Below are 12,023 nucleotides of genomic sequence, written 5' to 3'. Positions count from 1 at the left end.
AGTTACAGAAAAACGAAGCCTTTGCCCTGCAGCTGGCAATCATTTTGGGGTGGGAGGAGGAAATGGAGCAACACATTCTGTGTATTCTACTGAGAATTTATCTAAAATATTTTTATGAAAAATAAGCTTGTGTTTCTCAGTCTCCTGATATGAGAGCCATGAATTGTTAGAGTCCTATCATACAGGAAACATAGTTTAAGCTCCTTTGAGAAGCTAATAAATATATGCTCTAAGTAGCTTTAAATAGAGTGGTTTCATATTTTTTCTTGGGCGTAGTGCTGTACATTAATATTTTTGTATTAATTTAAGTTGTAAAATTGTATTGACTTTCAACCTTACCACAGCTCCATAAACATAATTACACCTCACTTGAAACTAAACTTCATAGTGAAAATAAATATGAAACTTAGCTAACTTTGTCTCTCAACAAGGACACAGAATGGGTCTACACATATCAGAAACAACATGTCAGAAATAAATATGACTGCATTTTTCAGAAAACTATTGCTAATAGGAGTAATTTAGCTAAAAACAAACAAACAAAAAACCACTTGCAAAGCTGGAAACTTTTTGTGACTGTACAGTAACCTAGAAAACACTGTATCACCATGTATTCCTATTGTCACACAATGTAAGTATTTCAGAGGCCCAGGGTGCCTTGTGCTGTTTGGTGGTGCATGCATACATGAGATAGCATGTTATTCAACCTTAAATAGCTTACGGTCTCAAAACCTTCTTACGCGAAGATTACACATATATTTAACTTCATAAATGGTGAGCATGTCTCAGGTCAAAGCTGCACCAAAGGTTAACTATAATCCCATTACATAAACTAAAATTAATACAAGGAGATGTATCTTAAACACCAGCAGAAGAGATTACTGCTCGAAGACCTGTCCTATGCTTTCATCACCTTGCTAGAGTTATGGCCTCTTAGTGCCATTCATGCAAGGATTACAAAATAAATTGGCAGAATAAACCATGCTAGTTTAAACAGTTTAGGCTGTCTATCTTTGCTAACGTTAACTCCCTTTGACACCAGAATAAACGTTCAAATGAACAGCCTGGTGAGAAGACATGGAAAAGGAGGCAGCAAGGGGCAAGAGCAAGCACCTGAGAGCACATAAAGGGCAGTATCTTTCTTTTCTGCACAGCTGGATCGAAAGAGTAACTGTATATAACCTAAATTTAATGCAACTACCAAAAAAATTCAGAGGAGCTGCTCAAATGAATTAAATGGTGTGTATTTTAGTCCTATCTACAAGGCTGGACTTAGTTTACTACAAGGTGTAACTAGGACTAAATCTAAATACCAGTGAGTAAACTGCAGCCCTTCCACTGAGTGAGTCGCAGCAAGTCTGTCCCAGACAGAGAGTGGAGCCTCTCAGACACCTTCCCATCACATTCAACACCTGGTAGGAGGGTGGGGAGTTTCTGCTAAACAGAGTAACAGTTCCTCCAAACAGGCAAGAAGCAGGTTTGCTTTATAACATGCAAACTGGGAAAATATCCCTGTAGTATCCAAACGCACAGACTTATGGCTTGTTTCCTGCTGGTGCACATCCATGGTTGAAGCAGAAAGGTAACCATCACACCAGAGGAATACACACGCACAAAAAGAGAGAAAAAAAAAAAGGAGAGAAAGAGAGAAATACTGATGCAGAGCTATAATTAGAATCAGAGCATGCCATGAGTCACTAAGTGCTGCAGAATCCACTGGAAAGCAGAAAAATATTCTGGAAAGAAGCAAGAGAAAGTTCAAAACACTGAGCACATCATGTTTTTGCCTTGCTAAAGCAGTCATGAGAAGATGAAGGCAGGCACACAGACCATTATGGAAAACTTTTGCAGAGGAAGTTCCAAAACAGGTACAGAACCAACTCGTTTTATCAAATATTGCAAATTTTAAAAGAGCCACATCAGACTACTTCCTTCCATCATCTTGCTGCCAGCCTCTCTGTTCCTTACAGCCTCTCTGTTCCTTACATATATGTATTTTGAAGACAATCTGCTCACTCTCCTTTCTACCAAGTTCAGCATGGCAGTCCTCAGGATGCTACGAGTCTGAAACAAGCACTCCACAAGCAACGACTGACCAAAAAAATAAAGTGCAAGATTTTACAGGGAGTTGCAGTCTCGTGCATTGTCTGCATCCATACAGACATACCATCTGGAGAAAATAGCCCTGAAGTCAAGTTCATTCTACTGATATTTTCCTTGAGCAGCTTCCTGCTTTCCTGATGTTTTAGTCATTTTAACACATCACTTGCATTTTGTTTTATTTCTATTCAACTCCTTTTGCACTACTCTGTTTTGTTAATGTGCAAGAGCAATCTCCACTGTCTTTTCTGGATTATTGAAATCCATTTATATAAAGGCTGGGATTTAAAACAACAGGCTAGCTTATAAAGCTACCAACATATGTCCAATGGTACTGCCTGTGCATCCGCACGCAGATATATCCTAGATTTCAAACTCAATGTCTTAACACACCGCATGCACAAAATCCTTTGTGCTTTTATTCTAAGCTTTGCAAGCAAGCTCCCAAACGCTTTGTTCAATTTTAAGCTGCACTTCCTGGCTGCTGTAAGTGAGAATATGTAGCTGCTACAAATGCATACATTTTTTCATTCCTTGGATTTACATTGACTTCTGACTTGTGCTCCATATCTGTTCAAAGGGGGTGGTATTTGAGACAGAAGCATTATATTTATGTGTCTTATTATTTAAAATGATCAGTATTAATTTTTTCCTGCATTTTTCCTTTGGGCACCTGTTAACTCTAACAATCTGTAATAAGAGTTTTTTTTAATCATTAACAAAAAGGAATATTTTAGTGGGACTAGAGAGAAATGCACTATCCCCCATCCTTTTTTCATACCCTGAAGTGAAGCACTGTACAGGACACTACTCCAGGTATCGATTCCAGAGATCTGGTGTACACGTGAGTTGCTATCTCCAGGAGGGCATAAACCCTCCCTTTCCAATGTTCTGTGAGCTGATCTGAAGCATGGAATGTGTACTCTTTTGGTGGCTGCATGCACACACAGTTTGTTTCCACATTCTGATACACCTCTGTGACCTTCACTATCAAGTAAGCATGCTTTTGATCCATCCCAGATGAAGATAAAGTTTTCAAAATCACCAAAATGGCTGAGAAACTCCAGTCTCAGCTTCAAAATATATTTGTAAGCTACAGGCAGAAAACCTTTTCCAGACTGCTGCACCAGGTTCCAAACACGTTTAACCACTCTCTTGCCTCCTGGATTCATGGTCTCCATGATCTGCCCTATGAGATGCTTCTATATTAGTTATTGAACATTCTTATAAGCCAGGTTATTTTCAACTTCGTGTGTCAAAGAACAGTTTCATGAACAGCTTTACTAGCAGGTCTGAAGGGGCAGTCACCTCTAGGACCACAATATAAACAGCTGGGGCAGATAATTTGTACTGTCACAGCAAGATTTGGATGTGGATGACGGTTGACAGTTTCAGGTACTCACAAACCGCATGTGTGTTTCTTTTTTTCATTCAAGTCAAATTTCAAAATGCTTCATAATAATTTTTTCAATTATTTCCAACTGACAGACAGCTGTTCAGACAACATGTTTTGATCATTGGGCAGCTGTATTAGCTTGCAGTGTTACTCATCAGTCACCAGAACACCAGACCATTCCAGAGGGATGGAAACCAGCCATTCCTTTCCCAACCTTGACACTTGTATTTCCTTCATCTATGAATATATATATGAATATATATTTAGAAACAGATATGAAGATATGAAAAAGAAAGTCAAGAAGAAGGGACTTTTGTATACCTATGTCTTAGTTAAACTTACAGGCAGACAAAAGCTGGGACAAGCCCAGAGTCAGGAAACCTAAGTTTCAGGGTCAATGAATATCAAAAGCATTTAGATTACACGCAAAAGGGCCTTTTGTAAAGATATATTCACTAGAAGCATGAATAAAAAAAAATTTGCTCTGCATCCTATCCCTTACAAAGTACTGCTGTGCTTGCAAAATCTCTAGTATGAACAAAGCTGTGCCAACGGAAGATACTTCTGCCAATTTATTTTGTGTCATTTAGGATGGTGAATTAGCTTTGCCAATGAAGAAGAGGTTAATAAGCAGTGCTTCTTCTTGTCTAAGTGAGCTCTTAGATTTGGAAATGTAGCTATGGGTCACTTCTGTAGTTTTTTTGTTTTTGTTTTTGGCTTTTTAAACATATGAGGTCTGCTGCCAAGCTCTGTTTGATTTGGTGAGAATTACAGGTAATATTCTTCCTGGAGAAAAAGATCTAAAGTTTAGCCAGCTGATTGAACTATGAACAAAATACCCCTCCCTTAAAGCTACAAATCAAGTAGTCACACAGCTACAGACTTTACACTAAAGTGAGAACTGGGAGGTTTGGAAGGTTGAATGGCAACACTGAATAAATGGTAAGAAATAAAAAATATTTACTTACCAAACCAAGCCTGTTGTTCTCCTTGGACTTCTATAGCCAACCCAAAGTCTGCCAGTTTTACTGCTGCTCCCTTGGATTTGCTAGCTAAAAGTAAGTTCTCAGGCTTTATTCAGAAAGAGAAAAAAAAATTGAGATGAAAAGATGAGTAAACATATATTAAACAGTTTTTCCCTTTTGGCTTTAGTTAAGGTAGTCTGGAAAAGAACAAATACTTAAAGCAGTGGAAAATGAAAAAAACACCATGCATTTTCTCCATAGAATTACAAAAATTGTACTTTCCATTCCTACTGGGAAGAACCACCAGGCCTGTAAACAGCCTTCATGACCCCATATGATAGCAAGACGAATGGGCACATCTATCAGAGAATTATATAGGCCAGAATGGCCATATGGCATCATGATACCTTTTTCTTTAATAGGACAATTCAGAGAGTCCTAACAGCTCACTACTGGAAAAACGCTGCTGAAATCCCCCAAAGACACATATTCTTTGATTAGTAGTCTGACCTACGCAGTTAGCAGGATCAGGCATCTACAGCTGCGGAACATAAACATGCTTTGCATGACAGCATAGCAATAGCAGCCATATTTTCATATTTGTATTTAGAGGGCAGGTGTATTTGCAGTGAAAATCTTTCTGCAAAAACATCACGCCCACATTTGTGCTTGCAGAGAACCTACCACAAATAACAATACAAGACTGCAAAAGTTCCCACTTTGCTTTTTTAGAGTACATGGTAACATCTGAAATCAAATGCTACAGTATACCTACAGAATCAAAAGTAAAGGATTTGAACATTAACAATGGTGTTCATTCTAGTGTTCATAATGTATCCTTTTAACCTCTTTTAGCAAATACCTCAAATGTGAATTATCCAAAGACAACTTTATTCTATGAAGCCTTAGTTTTTAAACCTACAAAATACTGCAGAATGCAACAGATGATTTCAGAAAATTGACCTCTATAGTATTTTCTCGACATTTCTTTTTTTTTCTTTTTTTTTTTTCCCTAATCCATTATTTTTAAAAAAAGGTTTTGTTATACATTAATCAAGACCTTTCATTCAAGGGTATTGCTGTGACTTTTCCAGAAGCAGTTTTTGTAGTGCTCTATCACAAGGGAATTCACTATATCCAGTCTGGCACTGGGGAACCAATCTTGCAAATTCTTAAATACATACTTCATTTTAAGCTCAGCAGCAATCATATATGCTTCCAAGGGAATATTTATGTGATTACAGTCAATCCCATGCAGGTACTGATCTTGGGAACACATAAGATTATAAGCTTCTTTGAGGAAAGGCTATCTTTAATACATTTGTGTCAAATATGCTTGAGCATAATCAAGACATCAACCAACGCTTCTATTAATTAACAACAAAACTGGCCTTGACAAAAATCTTTAGTTTACAGGTGCTTTTTTTCCTTCCCACTGAACTGTAAAGGAACATTTTTTCAGCAATTTACAAACACCATCTCTCACTCAGCCCACAGTTGCTATATCACAGAAAAAAATCACATTAAAACCCTTTCATCAACAATTACACGATTAATCTCCTATTTCCAAATTTTTCAAAACCAAGACTAAGGTTTCTGGGAATCAAATATGATCTTTATATTCATTTCAATTATCAGTAGCCACTTCAGGGATGTTACCTAACCAGACATTGACCAAATAGCTCAGGACTTTTCTCTAGGTTTATCAATACTGATTTAAGCAATTTCACATTGCCTGCTGTTTTATCACACTAACTTCAACATACAGCCACATATGTTCTTACATGTTTTCTACTGGGGTGAGAGAAGTTTACAGTAATTATTTCCTGGAATGCACTACTTATGTAAACCTCTTACAACAATGGATGATCTTATTTGTTGTGACCTTCGGCAATCCAACAGCAGTGAAATGCCTCACCCTCTTGGTTGAAACAGCAGTACTGCTCTACCAAGCACTTAGCAAAACGACTCCATCCAAAATAGTAGTTCTGTGTTTTCTCTTGCTGTTTTTCTTTTCTTTTCTTCTTTTTTTTTTTTTTAATTCCACTACACATCTTTAATCTGCCAAAGTGCTCTAGAGAAACGCCACCATCAGAGATGAATATGTTTCAACAGAAGATGAAGCAGATTTACTGATTTTTTCCTAAGCCAAAGACAACAGCCTTTTGGACAGTGTTGTGTAGACTATGCCCTTAAACAACACGCAGCTGTCACTTCTGGACGACAAAAGGCATACCAGATAATTATCATGCATGAACTTAGAATGACTGCAATTACTTGGAAAACATTAATAGCCCAGTCTGGGACGTTCAAGATTCTACTTTGGATTCAATAGTGTCACCTCGTACTATTGGGAGACTGGCTACAGTCAAGCATGTAGAATGGCAACGTTAACTATTGAAATTACTTGCAAATAAATTAACATGATTTACACTTTGTTTTTCCAAACATCTTTGTTCTTAGAGATCAAGTAATATATTTCTGTGTATTTTTCCCTGCAATAAAATTAGGGGTTTTGTTTTTGTTTTTTAATTTAACTTCCATGGGGAATGCAAGAGGGTCGCAAGCACAGAGTTTAAAAAAGCAGCCATGCTGCTGATTGCCAAGAGCTGAAGTTCCTACACAGAAGTGCACTTCCACCATCTGTTAAAGATAGGCTGCCACTAACAGGTCAGTTTTTTCTGGATCTAGGATCCACCACCATTCTGACTTGCACAAGGATTTCAAGAAGAGCAGCAACACACAGTTTTGCAGATCATAAGAGGTTGCAAAAGCTCCCATTTGCTACTAAATTACACTTAAAGGTCAGTTAAATAAAAGCAGATTGTTCAACTGTTCAAATCTCCTCCTCTTGTTGCCCGCCCACATCCCCAAGCATGCCATCAAATTGTGGTCTGCATTACTGGAAAAAAATCCATAGAGTTTTGCAGTTAAAAGATCCATGCCAGGCCATAACCATCTTTTGCATATTGTAGTTCTGCTCTTGGGCCTTTGCATCTTCTTTTCTGTACAGAGTTCTGCTGCAATTTTACCACAGTCTTTCATTTCACTCTTCTTTTATTTTTCTTTTGCCAGAAAGTAGTAAGTGAAGAAGGATGGTTTTGTGTTTCCTGAAGTTTTCACTTTCAGAAATGCAACTGGGTACTACAGCTTGGCAGAAACAGTTTTTCTCACACTGTTTCCCATTCATCCCGGATTTGCCAGAATAAGAAATCCACACACGGTTTGGAGCAGGCAACAGCTGCATTTAATAGATTTCCGAAGAAAAAGTTATTTTTTGTGATTGTATGAAACTTACTAGAAAGCATTCCTTATTGTGTAGCCTGAAAGTCAGTTTACAAGGCTACAATCAAGTTTTTTTTATTCCTTTTCATGCTAAAAGCATAATACTGCATGTGCAGTGAGGACAGGAAACCCTCAGAGCAGCTGGACAAATCTGATGTCTTTTCATTTAGACTTGGTACGTGTTATCCAGCTCCCTGCCATGCAAGAGTTACAGACTGGATAGAGATTCGTCATTCTCATTTTGTACAACCGTGACCTGGGGAAATCCAGAATTGCAAAACAGGTTCAAGATTTTGTATGTCTCTCTGAAATCCAACACACTCTCTAAGCTGTCCAAGTGTAACCCTTTATGATCATACATGACACATACTTTTATAAATTCAAGCAATGACTGTAACAGTTATTTTTTGGGGAGTGAAGGAGGGCAAGAAAGAAGACAGCATTCTGACTCCAAAAATTAATACTAACCACCAGAAAACGCCTGTCCTGGAAGGAAATTCCTGCTCCCTATAACTCATTCTGGAAGAAAAATAAAGAGACAGAGAAGCTGTGCCAGAAAGAATTAGTGTGTGTTTCACTGCCTTAGCTCTCAAGCCATTTTTCTTCTGCCTTTGTAAAGGATCTGGTATTTCAGATAGTGCATTTCCATTTGCTTTCAGAAGAAAGTCTTCTTTTACTTAAGATCTTGAAGCCCAAGTGCCCAAAGTCCTCTCCCTTATCCATGAGGCTAGTTTACTACTAGCTTTGAGAGACAAACTTGCCTCTCTGAGCTTCCCAGTAAAAGAAAAGGATGTTTAACTGTTTCTTTGCATGCCAACATGCTTTAAACACAGGAGGCAAGAGTACACAGCTAAGAAAAAGGTGATGCTCTTCTCAGCACAGGAGCTTTCTGTCTGAAGCTTCTGTCACCAGTGTTCGTCTGGGAGGAACTTGACTTCTCAGGACCATCACGGGGAGAATGCTGTAGAAATTCCAGCTTTCTGAACATGTTTGACAGCCCAGTCATCCGGAGGAGAGAGAGGTCTTGTGACAGCAATCTTGCAGCAGCAGGCCTTTCCTCACTGAAACATGTGATGTGCAAACACCAGCATGTGTCCCAGAAGCGCTCCAATCATGCTGACGAGAGAGTTAAAGTTCCCCCCTCCATACCCTGCCCCAAAATCTCTGGATGACAGAAAGGAACACCGTGTATTCAGCGAATACACCAAAGGCATGGAAAGTGACTACTGTTTCCCCTGGTCCTGACAACTGATGACAGCAGGCTCAGACGGCTGAGCTTCACAGCCCAGATCTGGACAGCGAGGTACTGGTAAGCCTTTAGCGGAGTTTCTCCAGCAAACGCTAGAGGCTCGTTCTCGTTCGGAGGTGAAGCGAACCAATAAATGAAAGGCAACAAAACCAAAAAAAAAAAAAAAAGGGCAAGAACACCGTTTACACGTCCGCCGATCGCGGCTGCTCGTTAGGGTTTGCTGCTCTGCGCTGAGGCACGGCGGAGCGCCGCCGGGGCGGGGACAGGCAGAGCCCCCGGCTGGGGAGGGCTCGGCGGGGCAGCAGCACTCACCTTGAGGTCGCGATGGACTACGCCCATCTGATGGCAGTGGAGCACAGCCTCCAGGATCTGCTGAATGCAATGACTGCATGCAAACACCAGGGGCGCGTGTTAGTTCCAAGCGTGCACTCGCCGTCCGCACGCCCGCAGCCGGGCGCCGGCACGGAGGCGGCGGGGCCGGGGCCGGGGCCGGGGCCGGGGCCGGGGCCGGGGCCGGGGCCGGGGCCGGGGCCGGGGCCGGGGCCGGGGCCGGGGCCGGGGCCGGGGCCGGGCGGGGGGCGCCGCTTTCCCCCCGCCGCGCCGCTGCCCCCCGTCCTGCCCCGCCGCCCCTCAGAGCACGACGGCCTCAGGCACCCTGCCGGCCCCGGGGACCTGCCTCGGTTGGCTTCCTCTGACCTCTTTTTTATTTTTTATTTTTTTATTATTTTTTTTTAATAAAAAGGACCATTTTAAAGGAAAGTCTTCGGCAAAGCTTACAAATTCGGCCAATCAAAATCTGTCGAGGTCGCGTTAAAGATTTGATATCTTTAGTCGTTCTGCCTCCGCTTTCTGCGAGCTCTCTCAGAGGCGTCAGAAATTGTAGCGGCCACTGAGGTAAAAAACCACTGGAAGCGAGGTGTTTGGGGTAAATTATTAACTTCTCGAGGTCCAATTTAGTCAGCAATTAGCATCACTTGCCTGAGGGTTCGTCATACTCTAACGCAGCAGTGTGCGACCGGCTGTTGTGCTACTGCAACCCAGGGCTCAGAACAGAAGTGGTGTGTAAATCTGCAAGCTGACATACATCACAGCCAAAGTTCACCTCCATGTGCGTGCACAGCGATACACGGACACCCTTAATAAAATACCAGATGTGTTCGACAGCATGGGATAAATCCAGAGCCGTGGAAAAGAGACAGCGTTTTGGCAACCATTCCCCCTTTTGCCATGATGTATATTAGGCCTGTAGACTTGCAGACTGGAAAGAGGCGTCATGCATTAATTATTTGTGTTCGTCTAGCTGTTTGGAGGGTGAGCAGGATAGGCAAGGGAACAGCGCAGACAACCCGCCCTCTGCCCCTACCCAGCAGAAAAACAACCACAAAACTCTTATCCAATTGATGGGCACCAGATACTGACCTTCAGGTCTCTGTGAACTATGCCATTTAGATGACAATGATTAACACTTTCTAGAATCTGCTGTATACAATGACTGCAAAGATACAAGGGCAGAATGGAAGGGAGAACATTTTAAAGGCACATAATCACATCAAATACAAAATAAAACAAAACTTAAAAAAATTATAAAGAACAAAAACAATTGTACATCTCCTGACAAGTCTTGATTGTACGTTGGACTGGAACAAAACAGTGTTAAAAACTGAGATATTTCCAGCTCTAACACAGCCAAAAATTAAAATAAAAATAAAAAATCACAAACCAAAAAAAAAAAAAAAGACATTTAAACATGGACATAAGACACCTATTAAACAGAATCATTAGATTGCATTTTCATTCAGCAGTATGGAAGCTTCTTCCAGCTTCCAAAAACTGCAATACAAAAAAATAAACTGGAGACAATAAATTATTTGGTGATCTCTCATATTTTTTTGAACATTTTTACAATGAAGTTAACATTACAAGTGCTGAAACAAGAAAATGTTCAAAAGTAAAATGATATACAGAAAACAGATGAAAAAAATCAAAAGCTAAGGAAAAGCAAAACATTTATCATTGTGAATCTAATGGTTTCTTAAAAACTATTAGCAGAATAAAGCCAAGTCATTCAAAAAGGTGGCATGCAATTTCAGTTAAAGTACTGCTGAGCAATAGTTTAGTAAAGAGTCACACATGGAATGGAAATCCACATTAAAAATGGAGACAAATGCTTTCTTTTGGCTCTTTAAATAATTGAATTAGCACCTATTTTTCCATGCCCTGGTTTGCAAGTTTTGACCAGTGTACCATGCCAAAAAGCACAACTAGAATATTCATCTTTTATAGCACTGGAACTTTTTCAGATGTTTTTCGGCACCACAAGAGTTTACAAATGTTTTCGGTTTCCTTTTTAAAGATATCCTTGTGGCAGAAGTCAGTGATATATAGTGAAGTAATATATAGTAGTCATGGGCCAAGGATTTGATTCTGCTCGTCCAAAATGTTTTGGCCATGGAATTGAGAAGGAATGGTGATAAATCAGTAACTGGAGCCCAAACCTGAAAACCGTTTCTTATGCGAGTAGTTCACAACTCACCGAACTAGCTGCTCATGTGAGTAAATACTACTTGCATGAGTAAGGGCTTGCAGGAGCAGACCAGTATTAAAATCCTAGGATATGCATCTTTAAAGTCCATTAACTATTTCTGAAGGGATACATACACTCACACATATACAGACATGTATGCACTATATATATAGATATATGTATACACACACATCTATATATATATAAATATATAAAAATAGAGATGCATAATAACTAGAAATTTCACTTATTTGGTCGAGTTCTATTGAATATATAAATGCATATATATATCATATATATATATTATATATATGCACAGCAACTTCCAATATGCAATAACACTAGAACAGAAAAAAAAAAATGCAGTTTTTGCTTTTAAATCACAATAATCTTAAAACACAGTGACACCATCTGGCCTTTGGCATCAATACTAGAAATTGTGACTGAATCACAGCAGGCAAAAATCCCTGCTTTTTTTTTTTTTTTTTTTAAAAAAAACATAGC

General features: G+C 39.7%; 1 protein-coding gene across 28 annotated transcripts in view; it reads right to left on the bottom strand.

Moving 5' to 3' along the window:
* Positions 1–12,023, bottom strand: part of CAMK2D (calcium/calmodulin dependent protein kinase II delta) — a 167,740-nt gene that overhangs the window by 48,221 nt on the left and 107,496 nt on the right. For 18 of the 28 annotated variants that reach the window (XM_040554667.1, XM_040554665.1, XM_040554679.1 and 15 more), the window contains exons 6-7: positions 10,415–10,487; positions 4,465–4,567 (exon numbers count right to left, since the gene is read on the bottom strand). In XM_040554667.1, the coding sequence (XP_040410601.1) occupies positions 4,465–4,567; positions 10,415–10,487 (176 nt within the window). Of the gene's footprint in view, positions 1–4,464; positions 4,568–9,307; positions 9,381–10,414; positions 10,488–12,023 lie in introns of all 28 variants that reach the window. The other 10 variants (XM_040554666.1, XM_040554663.1, XM_040554669.1 and 7 more) reach the window with 1 other exon arrangement.

Source organism: Cygnus olor, chromosome 4, assembly GCF_009769625.2.
Source record: "Cygnus olor isolate bCygOlo1 chromosome 4, bCygOlo1.pri.v2, whole genome shotgun sequence".
NCBI classification, from domain to species: Eukaryota; Metazoa; Chordata; class Aves; order Anseriformes; family Anatidae; genus Cygnus; species Cygnus olor.
Note: the sequence above shows the minus strand (reverse complement) of the source record. Positions and strands in the feature narration are given on the sequence as shown.